General features: G+C 36.1%; 1 protein-coding gene across 8 annotated transcripts in view; it reads left to right on the forward strand.

Moving 5' to 3' along the window:
- The first annotated feature begins 19411 nt into the window (after window positions 1-19411).
- The window catches only part of LOC120424954 (BUB3-interacting and GLEBS motif-containing protein ZNF207), a 35766-nt gene continuing 34349 nt past the window's right edge, over window positions 19412-20828 (forward strand). For 5 of the 8 annotated variants that reach the window (XR_005606448.2, XM_039589270.1, XM_039589265.2 and 2 more), the window contains exon 1: window positions 19412-19779. Coding sequence is in view for 7 of the 8 variants with exons in the window: in XM_039589270.1 (XP_039445204.1) it covers window positions 19739-19779 (41 nt within the window). In the remaining variant the exon portion in view is untranslated. The remainder of the gene's footprint in view (window positions 19780-20828) is intronic. The other 3 variants (XM_039589268.2, XM_039589269.2, XM_039589272.2) reach the window with 1 other exon arrangement.

Genomic DNA, 20828 nt, shown 5'->3' on the forward strand with positions numbered 1-20828 from the left:
GGTTGCGACGAACTTCCACGCTCTTTTATAGAGTGTGATTGTGCGGGGAAAACACTGTGTGCGCCTCGTTCCGCGGGTATCGAGGTACAAGGGGTGAACAATGTGGGTTGGGGGTTGAGTGGAAATGGCAACAAGTGTCGTGTGAGTTGTTTCCCAACAGCGAGGAAATGTAGTTTGGGTGAAGATAGTACACGTTTTATTTTGAAAATTATTTTAAAATTGTTAGAAACAAATGTGTCAGGACAACTTGTCGTTAATGTTACAATCGTTTCACTCAATCATTCAAGATAGCAAAACCACGAAATTTTAATTTTCAGACTCCACTATTGGACTTAACTCGAGGGGAAGCATGAAGTTTGTGGTCCCCAGAAATACGTGCATCTTGAATTTTTCAAAAATATTTAATACAAGGCCGAATGGTTTTTCTCCAAACTGGAGAATTTGTGTTGTGCGCAATTCGCACATATTGAATGCCATTTTTGGTTGTATGCATCAGCGATGAACCGCCCTAATTCTCCATACAAACTTTGAAAAAAAAATCCCACTTGTTTCCGGGGACCCCAACCTTCATGCTTGCCCTCGAGTTGAGCCTACGCAGTCTTTTTTGTTAATTTTTTAGGTCAGTGTAATCGAATCATAAACAACAAAATAAATCGTATTTCATGTCATTTTCTTGCTTTTTAGACAAAATTCGAACTCTGCGACCCCATTTTAGTCAAATTTGAATGATTGATTGCTTTTTAAATAACCAAATGCGATTTCTCAATATTTCAACACCGACATCTTGGAATTGCCAATTCTAAATCACTTTAGAATAGTTTAGGGGTCGTTAAGATCGACAATCGAAAATAATACAGCAAAAGAAATAAGGTTTTTTCAGGTTGCGATTATACGAAGTTACGATTATCCGAACTGAAATTTTTCCAAAACTTTCGGATCTGAACTGTATAAAAAATAAAAACACAGCATTTGAACTGTGGCCCAGCAAGGGCACAACAAACTGCTATTCTTAAAAGAAAAAAAAAGTCATGAAAACATGACCAAAACAAAATTTCAAAAAGTGCACCGTTTTTAACCCTCTACTGCCCAAATTTTTTTTTCGAAAATATTTATTTTTCCCGTGTTCAGGAGGTCATTTTGAGCAACGTTTGTTCTACGAAAAACTTTACTTCTCTTGTTTTATGTTTTTCTTGTTTTATTTTTAGTATTTTAATTTGTATTTATCTTGTTTAGTTTATGTTTGTTTTTGGTAGTATTTGGCCTATTCTACCATCTAACATAATTACATTTTGCCTATCTAATTTTTTCACGTTTTTACAGTCATTTTTTTCATTTTTTTGCATGTTTTTCACATTTTCTGCTATAGAATGGCACCATCATCATTTAAATTGCGAAAAAATGCGTAGAGGCATAGTCTGGGACCCTACAAAAATTACTGCATACTTCTTTTTACTGAAAGTATAGGAAATGTTAGTAAAAAACACAGCCAAAGTTGACCCCTAAAAAATGACATTTTTAAAAACACTGGCTAAGTCACATAAAACAAATTAAACTCCCAACCTTACAATTTTGTAAAATTTTAAGAGTTCTTCTTTCCAATGCTTTTTAAAGATCAAAAATCGGTTGGAAAATGGATTTTTGGCGATTTTTCAGATTGAAGTCCGTCTAGAGGCGGGGTTAGGTTGTAGAGGGTTAAAAGATACAGTTTGATTTTAGAGTTTTTTTTTTTAATTTGGCTGCCCAGGCCTGAGATTTTTTTTGTTAAGTTTCTGAAAATTTCATATTAATTTGTCTTAGAATCTTTGATGATTGTTTCTTAGGTACAAAAAAGCAACAGGAAAATAAGTTTTTTTAGTCATCACTAAGGCCGGTGAAATATCGCGAATTCAGGAATGTTGAAAATTTTCTGGGTCGTGAAATTCGGTTAGTATGGCAAATTTATAAAGGTGGTTCCACATTATTTGTTATTTGACCGCAAAAATTACAGATTTGATCAAATTGAGTTCTATTCTGCAAAGTTCTAGAATCATCTAGACATCCTAACAAATCACTGGAAAGAAGAATTATCTTGATTGATTGAGTTAGGCCCGAGAACCAGCGAGTTGAAGTTACCGTTCCACTTTTTTTGGGAGGCTTGGGCGTTGGAATGTTAAGGAAAAATATATTGAGGTCCAAAAAAACTAGCTGAATATTTAAAAAGGTCCTATAAAAATTTCATTTGCTGATTTTAAGGTCTTGGGACCAAAGAGACCTTGTCTGAAAATATGTTTCCCTGATTCCTTGTAATATTTTCCGTAACATATCAAAAAATGGCGAATATCCATTGACATGTTTTGGAGATACGATTATTTTAACATAAAAACTGGGTTTTTCGACGCGCCGCGAGCAAAAATGGGAAAATGACGAAAACGGGTGAAAATCAACTTTTTTCACTAAAACTGCGATAACTTGAAAATTTCAGCGATTTGGGTACCCAAATTTTCGCAACTTTTGGTACCCAGACATGTATAGGACATCACTGAAATTTTCAAGTTATCGCAGTTTTGAAAAACCCAGTTTTTAAGTTAAAAATATCCGAAACGTGTTAATGGATATTCGCAATTTTTTGATATGTTGCTTAAAATATTACAAGGAATCAGGCAAAAATATTTTCAGACAAGGGCTCTTTGGGGGTCCCGAGACCTTGAAATCGGCAAATTAAATTTTCATAGGACCTTTTCAAATATTCAACTAGTTTTTTTGGACCTTAACATATTTTTCGTTAAAAGCCCAACTAATAAACAAATGGGGATTTTGCGAAAATCAACGAAAAACGCCATTTTATGGACCCCCCTATTTCGGATAGGACCACCCTAATCGCCAAACAAAAAAAAAAATACGGGTCTAATTATTTGGGCCAAAGAACCCTCACTCCCAATTTGAGCCAAATCGAAGTACTTTTGATTTGGAGACTTCCTGTTTGACGTGGAATGGCTGTGCGTTGGAAAGGTTTTTTGATTGCCCATCCAATGATAGGTCACACGATAGATCCGGACAACTTCTTCATCAAAATATCTGAGATTCTGCCACAAAAAAGTGTAATTTCATAATTTCACTTTTTTTGGGGCTCGTAGCTGGGTGATGAATACCATAGTAACAGTTCAATAGGGCGAATCTGCGTTTGTAAACAAGAAGTCTATCCCCCTCTTACTTTTTTTTTCATCCCCCTCTTACTTTACGTGAACTGTCACTTGAGCATAAGGGATAGTTGAGGGATAGACTGCTTGTTTACAAACGCAGATTCGCCCTATTGAACTGTTACTACAGAATAGAAAGAATGTGTAACGTGATTTTCGAATGATCCCACTTTGTTCACATCTACAAAGTAGGAGGCTGCTGTTTTATAATCAGTAGTATGAGTTTTATTTTGTTAGGTTTTTGACCTTTTTTTTGTTGGATTTTAAAATTTATCATTTTAAAAAAATACAAAAATCAAAAACTGACGATAATTAATATGAAAAACATAACAATATTTTTAACTTTTTAAAAAATAAACTTTTTGAAAATCGGCCATCGGTTTAATGAGTCTTCATCAAAATTTTGAACCGATTTGGTCAAGGCAGTGTTGAGATATCGAGGCACCCGTTTTTTGAAAATGCTAACTTCATATAGCTGTATCTCGGCAATGATACAACCAAATGTATTCAAATTTATGAGCATGAGCATGAGCATGAGCATGGTTGACTGCCAATGAGCTGCTACTCCGTTATTGACAGATCAGCTGAAGTTAAACAATGAATCAAAAATGATCAGTGGGAGCCAACCATCCGTTCACTGTTTAACCTCTGAAGATCCCTACTTTATTAGTCAATACCGGCGCCCTCCCAAGAAGCCTGCAGTTCAACGAAAGGGAGGAATGTTAGTCCGATAGTTGAAGTTGCAGACTCATCAAGCACACAGTTTTTCGCTATATACTTGTTGATACCGCTTGAGACCGTTGAATCCACAGCATCTCCTTCAAGCATCACGTGATTATTTTTTTTTTGGTTAGTAGGATAAGGTATTGGCTTTTCGATGCCTCCCGAGCTACGACGCTATGGGGAGGACTTTCATAACAGACCCGTCGGCGAGCCTTCCGAGCAACGATGCTATGGGAAGGTCTTTCTGGTTAACACAAAAAATCACTCACACACAGTTATTTTGCTCCTATATTAACTTAACGATCCAAATTGTCAGTGCGTCTTTCGTTCATTATACAGAAATAGCTTTTTCACCGCAAAAAAATAAAACCTTATTCGAAAAATTTAAACACAGTCCACCCGACGCCGTGCCTTCCGATCAACGATGATATAGGAAGGGCTTTGAAAATCACAAAACATCACTTTTCACTCTGAATATTTTTTACGACCACGTGCTCCCTTTGCCAATTATGCACTGATGACGCTGGATTTTCAGAGGGTAATCTTCTCCTCGCAGCACACAATTCACGACAAAAATGCGAAACAAAAGGCACACACAAAAAAAATCACTTTTCACTCCGAATATTTTTTTACGACCACGCTCTTTGTCAATTATGCACTCACCCGAACAGCGACACAAAAGAGACGGAAAATAACAAGAAAAAACAGGACTGCGCGTCCACACAGGCACCGCACTACTCACCAAATGTCTTCAAATTTATTTTGATGAAAGTTGAAAATGTATATTTGAATATCCTGAAAACAGATTTAGAAAAAATAAGTTTGTGCTCAAACCAACCTCTGACATTTTTGCCGATTTACATGTATGTAACCCCTTAATTACTTTTTAAAAAATGTATAACATGTTTTTTAGCATAGCTTTTGAAAAACTTAACTAAACTTTATAATATTATGGGACCTCAAGACGGATCGAATGAGCCTAAAATGAACAAAATCAGATTGGGCAGTGTAGAGATAATCAAGTGACATTTTTTATCAGCATCCCCCCACATACAGACATGTGATCAGAATTTGATTCTGAGTCGATATGTATACGTAAGGGTGGGTCTAGGAGGTCTAATTAGGAAGTTATGTTTTAAGTTATTTCATAGCCTTTCCTGCGTAAGGTAAGGGATGCAAAAAATAGTGCACCGTTTTTTTGACAAAAAAATCTTTGGCCAAATCAAAAAGTAGAAAAAATATTTTAGTTCAAAGTCTCAGAAAGGTGTTTTAGTAACATTTTCCTGGCACGAAGCAGCTTGCACCAATGCATCATCCTTGTAATAAAATTGATGACAATTTCTTTGCACAATAGTTTTACGCTGTTTGATGTGCGTTACATTTACGATGGAATTTATTTGAGAACATGATTATCACTGTCGATGCTGCAGCACTCTGTAATCCGTACGTCACATACATCGTTGCAATGACTAGAAAGACACGTGCTGGAAAAATATGGTCGCAAAAATGTGACTGTGTTGGGAGGGCACATAGAACAATCATCGAAATTCCTAGAACAGCGGTAAAGATCTTGACTTGATTGAAGAAAAGGGCAACAGAAATTATACCTTCATCTGATAAACGGTTTTTTTGTATTAAAAGAAAGCTATGATGTGAATAAAAAATGAAAAAAAAACTGTTTGTATAATCCTCAAAACGGTCCACTCAATGAATCATGATTTCCTAGGAATCGATTAACCATTAAAACTGCTTCCCGTACAGAATGCTTCAACACCACCCACGCAAAACTGACCGGCAAAGTGTCCTGCCGCGTGGATTAAGCGTTTTGTTCTGTTGATGTCCTTGTGGGGGGCCGGAACCAGCTTGGAGCGCTCCTTAACCACCAGTTAAGGCTTGGTTTGTGGAAGCATTGCTGATGATTTTTCTGTTTTGATTCCGAACATCGAATGTGCATTTCACTTACCAGAAAAAAAAACTTCTGTCGTTTGTCACATTTATTTTTGGTTGAGAAGAAATGCTTTCATTACATTCGGGCGGTTTTTCGACATTTAGGCAACCTTTGGCAGGAATGTGGAACGGTGAAGGCCTACATAACTCAAGTCGAACTGCCCAAAGTGTCCGATAATTACGAACTCAACTTGACATTGACTTACTTTTCGCGCGTTTGATGAAACATTTTTGGCAGTGCCAAGAAAGCAATTAAACGGTTTCGGAAGTGATTCGTAATGATGATGTTCAATATAAGGTTTTTTCTGCTCTTTTGTAAAATCATACGGATTTTCAAATCTTTATTATTGATCCACCTAATTTTCAATTCAATTTATTTTGAATTTTGAAATTTGAATGCTGGTTATGCAAACTTTTAAGAGTTTACTGCTGAAAATGTAAAGTACAAACTGAATTTCATAAAGTGTTATGGAAAATCAGATAAACGCTTAAATGTATCAAAAATTAAAAAAAAACATCGGAACTATAAACGATTATAATTTTGACTTAGTTTTAGTGTAAACAGAAATTAAAATAGAAAAATATTTGGCAAAAAATAGATAATAGAATTTTTAAGAATTTTTAAGAATTTTTAATACAAGTATGTTTTTAAACTTTAATTTTTCAACCGATTGTTTTTTTAAAGTTGTTGTCTCTCGTCCCTGGTCAAAAAGAGGGGGAGTGGCAATTTATTTCAAATTTCAATCAAATTTCCAAATGCTTTATATATGATCGAAGCCATTTTTAAACCATATAAACAAAGCTGTCCTTACAAAAATGTTACGTAAATATTCGAAAATCTGTAACTTTTGAAGGAATTTTGTGATCGATTTGTTGTCTTCGGCATAAATTTTGGTATTGATGAGGATTATTCAGAAATGTTGAAAAACGAAACCTTTGTGAAATTTTATGATCTTTTCGAAAAAAAATATTTTGAAATGTTGGAATCAAGACTAACATTTCAAAAATGTCAATCAAATTTTCAATATTACGTCCATTTGAAATGATAAGTCGAAAAAACAACATATTACAACTGTTTCAATTTTTCATATAAAAAATTAGACCACTAGTTGCTGATATATTGCCATTAGAAAATGTGAGAATGTTTGTATGAGACTTCAATTTTCTTGTTTCTTTTACATTCATTTGCTGTATTCCAGTGGCTAGAGGTAATATCTTCATTGTCTCTTAGGCAATTTTATTGGAAATTTTCTGAACTCTTAAAAGAAAAAAGTCAGGAATGGTCAATCGAAAATCGAAAAATGGGAATTTAGCAGCTAAATCTAAACTATAAAGGATATACAGCAGGGTTGCCACATTTGATTCTGTATTTTTGAGGGTCAAAAATCTGTATATCTGTATCAGGGGGACGAAAATCTGTATTTGGAATCTGTATTGACATTTTTAAACAATTTTTCAAAAAAACAAAATATTCTTAATTGTTTTTTAATGCATAAAAATGCTATACAATCTAAAATTTAATGTTTGGGCTCATCCAGCAATTGAAAAAAAAAATTAAAGAATTAAAATTATTCAATTTAAATAAAAAAAAATCGGGAAAATCTGTATATCTGTATGTTTTTCTTAAAATCTGTATTTCTTTATATACAGATTCTGTATGACCTCATCACCTCAAAAATCTGTAAAATACAGATAAATCTGTATTTGTGGCAACCCTGATATACAGTGAGTCAAATATTTGTCCATAAAACCCCCCATGGATCACCCACCTTGTGTAAAAACAACGGTTTTATCGAGAATGACAAGCCGTTTGTGGCGCTGTCGTCGCAGAGGAGATTTGACTACTTTCGCGCGCTGCTACCGAATGTAAACAACAAAATTGAAAAGCACGTGGTTGGGCGTATTCTCATTCTCAAAAAAAGTTGCATGCCTCTTTTAGTCGAGAAAATTGATGTGTAGATCAAAAATAGTTTTGGAATGTAGAAAGTATTTATTCCCAGTATTGCTTCGGATAACTTTAAGTTAATTTCAGAGCAAAAAAAATAGTTTATTAAAAAAAATAGCATCATCGAATCAAGTTGGTGAGAATAAGAATACGGCTCCTGCAAAAACTGTGGTGCAATGCAGTCTACATTCAGGCTTATTCTTGCAAGTTGCAATAGACTACGAGATGGCGTTAGTTTATCATCCGCCAGGCCCGTAGCCAGGGGGGGGGGCTTCCGGGCTGCAGCCCCCCCCGAAATTTTTTCCAATTTTTTTAAAATTGAACTACCTTAAAAAAATCTTAAATCAATGATTGTGTGTTCTCTTCGGTGGGTCTCGTGGCGCAGGGGTAGCGGCTTCGGCTGCCGATCCCGATGATGCTATGAGACGCGGGTTCGATTCCCGCCTTATCCACTGAGCTTCTATCGGATGGTGAAGTAAAACGTCGGTCCCGGTTTCTCCTGTCTCGTCAGAGGCGCTGGAGCAGAAATCCCACGTTAGAGGAAGGCCATGCCCCGGGGGGCGTAGTGCCAATAGTTTCGTTTTTTCGTGTTCTCTTCCCAGAAATAATTTGTAAGATAGAGAATCAAGAATTGATTGATCAAACTAAGTAATTTGCCTGTCCATTGCCGGGCTCAGTTTTTGTAGATTATGGATCCAAAATTTGGATATTTAAAAATTGAGCTGCAGATTTGAACATTGTTCCATTCAGTAACATCTCATTTATCTTGTAGTTTTAGCATTACATTGGTTAGGATGGTCCAAATCTGGGCTTACTTGGGGCTATCCCCTGAAATCAAAGATTTACGCATCACTAGCCTAAGTTCCAAAATTTGAGCTTTTTCTGACCACTGACCACCAAGTTTGGGCAAAATCGTCAAATTGTATGGAGAAAAGCAACTGTTTCAGTTTTTGACCAATGGAAGGCGCAATAACTATCCAGTTCTTATCAATTTTCAGAACTAATATCTTCTTTAAATTTGGAAAAACTTTCCCGAAGACACCTTATTTTTTTGGGTTTTTTGCTAAAAAGTTATTAACCTTCGAAAATAGCAATTTCCGAGTGGACTGCTCTAAGGGGCTACATAGAAATAATTACCGTCATCTGGGGCGAATCGGGACTACAGTCTGAATAGGGACAGCAAAAATCCTTAGATCTTGTTTTCTTATTTTTGATTGTAGAACTTAAGTATGACCCCTGAAGAACCATAAAATAATTTAGAATTTTTGGATTCAATGTGGCGGTCAAAATGGAGGTCAAGAAATATTTCTGGTGTTTTTTTAAAGGTCTAATAAACCAAATTTCCAGTTTTTGCTTTTTGGGTGCTTTTGAAACCGTCAGGGGTATTAAAAAACACCCAAAAAGCAAAAACTTGGTGTATTGGACCATTAAAAAAACAGATGCCGAATTTGATAAAAACAAGCAAATAAAACATGCCGATTTCATTTGTTCCTGATTCGGTTATCCGAAGTCCTTCGAACTTCGGATAATCGAAACTTTGGATAATCGAGGCTTCGGCTAGTCGAATTTGGATTGTAAAATTAATAGCCCTCCTTTATTTGCATTAAAACCTTTAAACTGTTAATACATGTTTTTTCTCTCTACATTTTTCAAAATTTATCATAATTTCTAAAAAATATTTAGATTTTGTTTTCAAAAACGAAAGCATTTAATATGAAAAACATTTGAGTGAATTTTGACTATTATCAGAAATACAATTCTAATTTTATCGTTTTGGTTTTAAGAATATGATTAGTTACATATCTAAGACCTTAGAGAAAAATGCTTGTGAAATATCTGTGTGTATTTTTTTATTACTTTTTCGTAAACCTTTTTTCCGAAACCACTCGTCCAAAATGCTTTCTTTTTGTCTCATTTTTTTCCACCTTGGCCAATCTCCAATTTTTATTTAATATATCAAAAATCGGAAGATCAAATAAGTGAATACTTATTATCAACTAATTTTCACTTTGTGCATGAGCTTGCGATTTTTAATGGAAGAAATAAAATGATAAAAATTTTCAAAACTTTAAAAAATTTAAGCTTGGTTTCTTTAACTCTGAAATTAAAATAATTAAACATCACTTTCAAATTATATAATTTCTGATCAATAATTCATTTTTAAACTATTTAATTTCTATTTTTTGGATTTTACAGATTAGAATTTGCATTTTGAAAATTTTAAAATTTCTTTATTATTTTTTTATAATTTCTTATTTCTGAATATCAATTGTAAATATTTTCCAAAGTTTATGTTGCCACCTTTCCAAAATGGACCAAAAAACAGAGAGCAAATACAATATTTAAAAAAAATAGCTTCACAATTTTAATGGAAATAACTTATTTCGATTAAGTCTTTTTAGGACCAGCGACCAGGTCGGTCCGGAAAACAAATTTGAAATGTTTTTCCTGCTTTGATAATCATATACGACATGTTTGGGCTCGTTTAAAAATATTTAGAATTTTTGTAACATGTCGCGGAACCGCGGAAAGTTTTTTCTCACGAAAAAAGGATTTCGCCATCAGCTAGATATTTTGAAAACTAATGATGCAAAACAACTGTACTGATTTAAAGTGTGTTTTGAACACTTTTAAAATAATAAAACCATAGCTTGTAGTTTTGATTTGTAACCCTCTCAACTTTGGTCAGAGTTTAGTGACATAAACTTCAGAATAATATTCGCAACGGCTAATTGAAGTTTAAAAATTTTACACTTTCAAATTTCTAAATTTTCATAATTTTTGATTTAAATTTTTTTGGTATAAGACAAAGAAATGCCAGAAATCAAAAATAAAAATAATAAAAACATAAAAAATTTAAGATAACAATTCAACAGAATAATATCAAAAAATCTGAAATTCCAAAAATTAAAAAATCTAAAACTGAAAAATTAATAAAATAATTGATACTTAAGAAATCCTAAACTAAAAAAAATATCATTTTAAAATTAAGTTATTCAAAATCCAATAAATTATGTTTTTTCAATCTTAATTTTTGGATGCTTTAAATATTTTAATGTTTGAATTCTAGTATTTCAAAATTAATTTATATTTACCAGAAAATTAAGTGATTTTTGTAATGGCTTTTCCCTTATTTCAGCATTTTAAGATTCAGCGTTTTGATAGTCAGCTTCATGAGGCAATTCTTCAATATTATTTAAGCGAATACATTATTTTCAAACGTTATTTTCAGTCGCATCCAAATAAACAAATCAAAATCTCATCAACACATATTGCTCCCGAAGAAATATCAAACGACGCTTTTTGTTTCTGTTCCTTTTCAGCTGCGTACCGCTTAAGAGAAGTCTTTTCGTAAACCTTTTCTTGACCGTTCCTTGAGATTTTTTTGTATGGAGTTTTAAGAGTCTCCGTACTACAGCACATTTTTTAAATATTTCGTTTGAAAGTAAAATATAGTTCTTGTAGCAAAATTCAGACTAAGATTTGATTTACAGGAAAAATGTAATTGATTTAAGAATTCTTACATAAAGTATTCTTTACTTTTAAAACAAAAATTTAAGATAATAATTACACATGATAATTTCAAAAAAATCAGAAATTCCAAAAATGAAAAAAATCAAATACATAAAAAATATAAAATAATTACAACTAAAAAAATCCTTAAATTATAAAAAAAACATTTTTTATCATTTTTAAATAAAGATATTCAAAAAATAATTTTCAATCATTTCAATAAATTATGTTTTAATAATCTTATTTTTTGATGCTTCGAATATTGGTATGTTTGAATTCAAGTGCAGACTAAGATTAGATTTACAGGATAAAACTAATCAATTTATGAATTCTTACATAAAGTTTTCTTTATTTTTAATTTATCAAGGTTTCTTAAATATAAAATTTCTAAACCATAAAATGTGAAGGATTTTGTTCCTAGAGTCAAGATATTGCTTGAACAAACATCGATTTTAATAAATGGTTACAATCCTAAATTATCAAACATGTATATAGATTAAAATTTTATTAAAAAATTATCTTTAGAATTGAGATCTGATTAAATTTTTTTGTCATGTTTTAAAATTTTAGTTTTGCTCAAATTCTGGACCAATTTTCAGAATACAATGAGTAATGAATTTGAAAATGGCGTTTAGTCGGAATATTAAAGTTAAACATGATTCGTTTTAATGTTTGATGCAATCGAGGAAAATTTTAACGGTTACATATGCATTTAAAAATGGTTACATATGCATTTTTAACAACTCTTCCAGTGAATATTTTGGCGTTAAAAAATAATTTAATACATTTTACATTTTATCTAAATTTTTTAACACATTAAAATTAAACACTGTCACTGATTTTTTTTCTTCAAATATATATTTATTATAGGCCTACACAGAAAAAAAATGTGAATTTACTCGACACGGAAAAAATGAATCACATGTAAACTCAGTTGATGATAAACTAGAGATTCGACGTAATTTTTTTTGTTGCCATGGAGACACTTCAGAAGCTGAAATTTCAACGATTATATTTTTTTGTATTTCATTAAAATTATTTATTTTTGAGAGCACCAGGAGCTTCACAAAATATGAAATGGCTTCAATAGCTTAGAACAATTAAAATAAAACATTGTTTAAGTTTGTTTATAAAATTTTAAGAAAAACAAATATTTCAGTTATGAGTTTTATGTTGTGCTAGAAAAAAAGAAAAATGTTAGATAAACCATCACAATTATCACACAGCTGAAAATGTAAATCCAGACGGTTTAAAATTTCTCTCAGTATAAAATACAGAAAACATAATACTTATGGTTAGATAAATCGATATTTCTTTTAAAAAAAATTTATGCTTTCAAAAATTTGATTCAAGTTAAGTATATTTTAAATTTAGCGACGTTTATCACGAAATTGGATTACAATTAAACAATTCAAGAAAATGTTAAAAAAACACTTTCTCTACTCCTTTAATACAAACTAGCTGTTAAAATAAAGAAAAAAATGACGAACGAGTTTCTTCAATAGATACATTGATAGCTTAATATGAAAATCTTAAAAAACTTTTTTGCAAACATTACATTAAAATTTTACAATTCATCTCAATAATTATACCACAAACCAAGTGATGGTATAAATGATTTGCTGATTTTTATACTCCTTGAATTTTTGCACCCAAGCCCCCCCCGAACAAAAATCCTGGCTACGGCCCTGTCATCCGCCATGTTTTTACACACGATTTTCAAATTATTTTATTCTAGCTGCTACGTCTGTTGTCTGTGCTTAAATGCCAATAGTATGAAAATTGACTTACTCTTGCCCCTTAGAGGGGGTGACATTGGGTCAAATAAAACTAAAATGATGCTCAAATACAACGATATGATAAAAACAAGTCATCCAACAGTTTATTTATTTATTTCTCAACAGTGTTTTTCGAGAGGTAATTTTTGGCCAAAAACGTAATTTTTTGCTGTACCATTTGAATTTCAAGTATGAACATTTTTTTTTTTTTGTAATTTTGTTCATCCTTGAAATTTTATGCAACATGCTGCAAAAATGCAGTAAATTGGGAAATAAACACTTAAAAGTACTTAAAACTTGTCATTTTGTTTTGTTTTGCGTTTAAATGAAAAAAAAAGTGATCAAAATTAGGCCACAGACAAACAGACGTGAATCTTAGTTGATTTTTTCAAAAAATCCATCGTCCCCACAAGAAAATTCAAAATTGGGCTGCACACTAGCGCGATCTGCAGTCCTGTTGCGGAAACCTCATCGTTTCAATAAACCACTATAAGAGTGTACCCTCTTCCCCTTATCCGATTAAGCGTGTACAAAAGAAAAATGACGTTTGTACCCACATTTACTCAGTGCGGACGTTACGCATCGGCGGCCGTTACTGATCGTGTGGTCCGCCCTAGAACCGCCCTGGCGGGCCGAGGGCGAGCCGCCTGGGCGGTTGAAATTTGACATTTGAAATTTTTCAATTTCGTCCGCCCTCCATCCGCCTTGGCGTGCCATGGGCGCATCGCCTGGGCGGTTCAAACTGATCGCTGAAATGTTTCAATATCGTTCGCCCCTCAATCTCCGCGGCGAGCCAAAGGCTGATTGCCGTGGCGGTTTGCATCTGAAGGAATTTATCTCGAATTTGACATTTCAGTCAGTTTTCAACGAGCTTCGGTGGGTGTTGTTATTTAATCGGCGGCTGCTGATTTTCGTGGTTAAGTTTGTGTTGGGAGAAGTGTTGTGTTGTTTAGATTGTTTACTTATGTAAACAAACAGTTGAAAGTGCGTTTGAAATAGTGATTGAAGGTTGTTTTGCAAGAATCGTTATTGTTGGTGTAATTTATGTGACACCCCTTATAAATATTGTTGGCAGATGTGCAATCATTTGGAATACTTAGAATTTGATATGTTTCATTGTTGTTATGATTTGATTTGTTCTTTTTTGTATGTTTGTATGGAAATTTGGTGTACATTTTGGTAAAAAGTATATCTTTCCCAGGGAAACCTCTTGAAGGGTATCGAGGTGGCATTTACAAAGCGGATTTTGTGCCAATGTTTACTCAATTAATGTTAATGTGTTTTTTTGTGTGAATGTTAACACTCCAAAAGTTGCGGGTTCAGTGCCAGCAGTGGAGGCAATTAGTGGTGCAGCAGCGATTTTTGTCTTTCTTTTGCTTGACGTTTTTTAGGTGTGCATGATGCAGGACGTGGGTAAGAAGTAATTTCAATTATTTTCAATTATCAGTTCAGCGGCAACAATATCATTTAAAATTGTGTTTAATTTTTTTTACAGCTTCCTGGATCATTTATAAATGAACTGCTTATATGTATTTATCTATTCTTCATTTGATTTATTTGAATGTTTATATCATTCCTATTCCTTGTCCTTTTTTCTACCATTCCTCCATACCATATATTATCAAATTTCATGAACTAACGACAGTTACTGAAATAGCAATGGAACCATCTGAAGAATTTTACTTTAAAATATAATTATCTTTCTTCCAGCTTCCGGAAATCTTCTTCAATTTTAATGCCTACATTTATCTATTCACTAGATGATTTATTTAAATGTTTATATCTTTCCTTATCCTATTCCTTTTCTTTCAGCAATGGGACCATCTGGAGCATTTGTCTTTTTAATTATAGTTGTTTGTTTTGCAGCTTCCCGGAATCATCTTTAAAATTACTGCTTTTTTGTATTTATCTTTCCACTGTAAGATTTATTTTTAATATTCATATCTACCATTTCTCCATACAATATATGATCAAATTGAATGACAAGTATCTTGGCCACCACAGCCGGAACAGTGAAAAAACCAGGATTGTTGTAGATAGGACGGAAAATAAGTTTTATTTCGACTGTTCTTTAGCGAGAGTAAACACACAGTGAGCTCAGTTCATCTGCTTGCGTCAAACCCAATCAACTGCCAGAAAAAAAAGTACCCGTCACAGAAAATGCCTTACTCTTGCCCACTGCTCTACCTGTCAACACTCCTCCACAAGAGTACAGCAACCTAACCTCTAAGGCTTTACTCAATTGAGCTTGTACAATTTCCCCACCTTCTCTGCTACTAACATCACTTTACCATCTTTCACTACGCAACAATCGTTCTTTCGGAAAACAACTTCAAATCCTTTAGCTACAATCGCGGACACTGACACTAGATTCACCGTAAGTCCGGGAACATACTTCACATCCACCAGCTTAACTCCTCTTGCGTAGCCATTGCCATTCCGTGTGCGTAGATTGACCTCTCCTTTGCCAGCTGACTGCAACACTTGGCCGTCCGCAAACTTTACGCATGTAATCGGTGTTAGTTTAGCTTGATCCAAAAGATCTCCACGACCAGTCATATGCACAGAAGCTCCTGAATCCAGATACCAATCCTCCGTTGTCTCCTCCTGTATCGCCGCCAAGCATATCTCTCCTGAAAAAGATCCACTCTCCTCCTCCACAGTAGCAGACAATGCTCTGTTCTGCTTCCCGCCAGACTTCGATCGTTCGTCTTCAGCTCGTACTTTCTTCAGCAAGTCACAATCTCGCATCAGGTGGTCGGGACTGCTACACGCGTAACACAGCCGGCTCGGTCCAGTGTACCGCTTGTCCTTCGCAGCACTTCGAACTACCATGGCCTTCTCCGACTCCGTCTCGATTTTGTTCTTCCGGCGGTCGTACTCCTCCATAAGCTTCGTCTTTACAAACATCATCGAAAGAACTTCCATCCGACCATGAATCGACGACACGGTGCTGTCGAACGAATCGGGCAAATTTGCCAAGACAAAACAAGCCTTGAGATCCTCGTCCATTCGAATGCCAACGTTACCCATTTTCTCGAAAAGCTCCTCCATGTTCAGCAAAAACTCCCGAACGTCACCTCCTTCAGCTAGCTCCATCTTCGAAAGCCGTTTGATCAGCGCCACCTTCCCGACCGAAGAATCCTTCACAAAGTATTTCCGCAGCATTTCCCAAGCTTCCTTCGCCGTAGCAGCTTCCTCAATCTCCCTCTGCAGCGCATCATCCACCAGGTAGCCGATGGTTTGCAGTGCCAGATCGTCTTTGGCCGCCCACTCGGGAGATTTCTTCACCTCTGCCTTCGCATCGCCGACAACATAGCTCCAGAGTCCCTCCCGCGTCAAAAACTGTCTCGCGCGCCGCTTCCAGGTTTCATAATTGTCGTAACTCAACCTCGTGAACCCGAATTTCGCACCTTCCATCCTTCCGGCAACTTCCTTCGTAAACTTCCAGCAATTTCCTTCGTCACCAAGCTCCACACTAAATCCTCCTTCTTCTACAACTTCCTGTCGCCTGGGCCCATAACCTCTTGGCCACCACAGCCAGAACAGTGAAAAAAACCAGGATTGTTGTAGATAGGACGGAAAATAAGTTTTATTTCGACTGTTCTTTAGCGAGAGTAAACACACAGTGAGCTCAGTTCATCTGCTTGCGTCAAACCCAATCAACTGCCAGAAAAAAAAGTACCCGTCACAGAAAATGCCTTACTCTTGCCCACTGCTCTACCTGTCAACAAAGTAAGAACATGGGGTGTAATCTACTAGGATACTTTCTTCGGATTAGCTGCGCTTGTGTTTGATTAGATTAGAGTATGAATTGTTAACATTCAATGCGTTGCCTGTTTATATGTAATTACCAATAATACATGAACATTTTAAATAATTTAGTTTTTAAGAATTAGTTAAAGAATTGTTTTTATTTGCAGGAAATGGAAAATCTTCGCAACAAGTTTGCTTATCAATATATTATTTTGTTTCTTTATTTTTTTCATCATTTCACCTCAGTGAACTAACAACGCACGTAAGATTTATTGAGAACAAAATTATGTTGAAAATTATGTTTTTTTTTTCATATTTTTGTTTTATTTCTAAATTTCAGCACACATGAATCTACAAAGATCTGCATTTCTATATAAGGCACTTTGTGTTTTTTTTTCAGATTCAGACGAACTTGAAAAAACACTATCAGAATCCTGAAGGAACCTGAACGGGTATTCTGCTTGGGCGGATGAAATATGTATGAAAGGCGAATCGAGGGCGGGCCAAGGCGGTTGGGGCTTTTTGGGCGGATGAACTTTATATGGGGGGCGTATCAAGGGCGACCCGCTGGCGAACCAACCTACAGGGGCGGCTGAACCGTATATGAAAGGCGCATCAAGGGCGAGCCAAGGCGGTTGGGGCGTTTTGGGCGGATGAACTTTATATAGGGGGCGGATCGGGGGCGATCCGCTGGCGAACCAACCTACAGGGGCGGCTGAACCGTATATGAAAGGCGCATCAAGGGCGAGCCAAGGCGGTTGGGGCGTTTTGGGCGGATGAACTTTATATAGGGGGCGGATCGGGGGCGATCCGCTGGCGAACCAACCTACAGGGGCGGCTGAACCGTATATGAAAGGCGCATCAAGGGCGAGCCAAGGCGGTTGGGGCTTTTTGGGCGGATGAACTTTATATGGGGGGCGTATCAAGGGCGACCCGCTGGCGAACCAACCTACAGGGGCGGCGGAACCGTATATGAGAGGCGCATCAAGGGCGAGCCAAGGCGGTTGGGGCTTTTTGGGCGGATGAACTTTCTATGGGAGGTGTATCGAGGGCGACCCGCTGGCGGACCATCCTATAGGGGCGGTTGAACCATACAAAACGGCGTATGTGGGGCGGATGAACGGCGGGTGAAACATTTCAAGGCAAACCTGGGCGACCCCGGGGCGAGTCGCTGGCGGACCAACGTCACGATAAAAAAAACTGATCGTGCGCCAAATTGTTGCAAATTTTATCCGCCAGCGGGTCGCCCGTGGTCCGCCAAATCAAACGCTGGTGGATCGCCAGAGCGGTTTGGCGGTCCGCCAGCGAACCACCGGCGGGCTGCCCAGTCAATGTGGGATATGTTGTTTATGTAATGAAACATTGTTATGTTCGAGGGTAAGTTTTTTTTGAATCAGACAAATTATCGGGAAAAATGCTGCCAAAGTTCCACGCGATGGCGTCAAAGAATGCAAATTAAACAGTTGCTGCACCAGAAACATTGCATTGTGGTATCCTCTTTCGTACGGCGTTCCGCAGCAGATTCCACTTCGTGGTCCGGAACAGACATGAACCATCATTTGTACAGGGTGACAAAGGCAGGTCAAAAGGCCTTGGCTAAAGTGAACAAGGAGGAGCTAGGAAAGAAAACTTTTGTGTTTATTTTAAACGGAGTGGCGAAATTAACGAGAATCTCAATAGGAATATTTTGCTTTCGCAGTTGATGATGCAAAAAACAACAACGTGGATTCAAAAATCTCCCAAAATAACAGTTCTTTTAGTTTATCAAAAACTCCTGTATCATTTCATAGCAAATTTGAATCAAATTTGATCAAAACGATGTTCTTATGCAATTTTTCCTTTGATTTTCACAAAACCTCGTGCTTTTTGTTCTGCTGCAACAGCAATCAAGCGGCATAGAGTTATCTACGTGCGCATGTATTGCGTGTACGTACACAAAGAAAGTGAGGTTAAAATTTGTACCAGCCAGCAAAACAAATGGTGTGCTGGTGTGTGTGAGATCGGGCTTAGATAGCTCTATAAACAGAAATATCCCGCGCTCACACACACAACCAATCAATTCAAGAAACGTCAAAGTGTACGGTGGCGACATCATTCTTGATCGTGTCTCGTTGCGGTACTATGGCATCCATGTTTTTTGCTTGTTTGAATTTGAATTGACCGTTTTCGTTGGCGATGGAATAGAAAAGAGTTTCACGTCTGTTTGTCTGTGATTAGGCTTTAATCATGTTTTCTACCGTTGTACATAAAAATTTACAAAGAGCTTTAGGGCCCTGTTGCTCAAACTGGCTTATTAGCATAAGTGACAACATTGTTAGATATTTAGGAAACTTTATCAAGTTTTGTGGTAAAACAAGAGCGTGGCCGTCTTACCCCATCGTGAAAGTTTTCTTTATTTATATTCTAAAACGCCGTAAGTTATGCAACTTGCTCAGCCCTTTTGATAACCCAACCGGCCACCTAGCGGCAACAATCAAAATCACCTTCCATCATCACCCCCCGTATTCCGTGTTTGACAGCTCGCGCATTTGACAACGTCAAACCCGGTTCGCTGCAACGAGCAACACCACTTGGCAGCGCACCCTCAGCCATTTTTCTTCACTCCAACCTTCATCGTGTGAAATTTGTTCGCGGGTCCGTTTTTCGCTAAATTACCCACAAAAAGTGCATCAGTTCAGGACGAAAGTGTTCGCATTCGACAGTCGACGTCGCGATTTGCAAAAGTTGCTAGTTTTTGTGCCGAAAGTCGTGTTTTCCGTGGAGGAAAAGTGAATTTCTTCTGGGACTCGCCCAGGTGCCTCATTAAATTTGGCCGTAGAAGAAAGAAAAAAGACTGCCCGTAGTCGGAGAAACAGCAGCAGCAAGTAGAAGAAGAAGCGCAAACCCCCCGAAACTCGAGGATGGGTCGCAAGAAGAAGAAGGCGTCCAAGCCCTGGTGCTGGTAGGTTCTCGGGAGAACCCGTGTTTTTTTTTGTTGGTTGTCTCTTTTTTCTTGGGTTGTTTTGATCCCGCGGGGGGAGATAGTTACATAATCCGGTTCGGCTCAAACAACAACATTGCGGCAAAATCAATCAAACTTTTAGGGCCCAGTGATTCTCAAGCGTTTTGCATTTGCCAATCAAATTATAAGCTTTTTTTTTTTCATTAAGTTACAAAATATAGAACCTTTTATTGTATTCTTTAACAATTTTGTTATTATATTTACCTAAATTGTTGAAGAATTAACCAAATAGAAGCATTTATCGGAGCGGAGCATTTTTGCCTTCCTCACCTTACTGAGGAAAGGCTATAAAATCACTCGAAAAATGAACTTCTTAATTCGACCTGGTAGACACACCTTCACCTGAACAAATGGCTGTGCGTGTGTATGTCTGTAAGTCCGTGCACCGAAAAATGTGCACCCGATTATCTCCAGACTGGCTGAACCGATTCGGACCGTTTGGATCTCATTCGATTCGTCTTGGGGTCCCACAGGACCCTAGCTGAAATATTTTTAAGTTAAGAAAAGTACTTCAAAAGTTATGCTAGAAAAACGATTTGGCTTAAAGTTTGGAAGATTTGAAAAAAGGGTGGTTTTTTTTGTAAGAAAACCCGTCATGTTATATATTGTTAGAAATTTATTTGAAAGACCTTTCCAACGCGTTCAAAAGATTAAAGATCTGACAATCCCATCAAAAGTTTTGAGCACTTAAGTGTTATTTATACACTTTTTTGAGGCCGGATCTCAAATATTTTGATAAAAAAAAGTTGTCCGAGTCTATCATGTGACACGTCATTAGTTAGATATTAGAAAGACCTTTCAAATAAGCCTAAAACATCGAAGATCTGACAACCCTATCGAATTATGAGTACATGAAGTTTTATTTTGAGACCATTTCTAGACTTGGTTTGATTAGTCTTTTAAACAAATGTAAACATTGAGTGTATTCCTCTCACACCTTATATCAATGTCTATTGGAGTAAGCGGGATACACTAAATGTTTCCTTTTG

This window comes from Culex pipiens, chromosome 2, assembly GCF_016801865.2.
Source record: "Culex pipiens pallens isolate TS chromosome 2, TS_CPP_V2, whole genome shotgun sequence".
Lineage (NCBI taxonomy): Eukaryota > Metazoa > Arthropoda > Insecta > Diptera > Culicidae > Culex > Culex pipiens.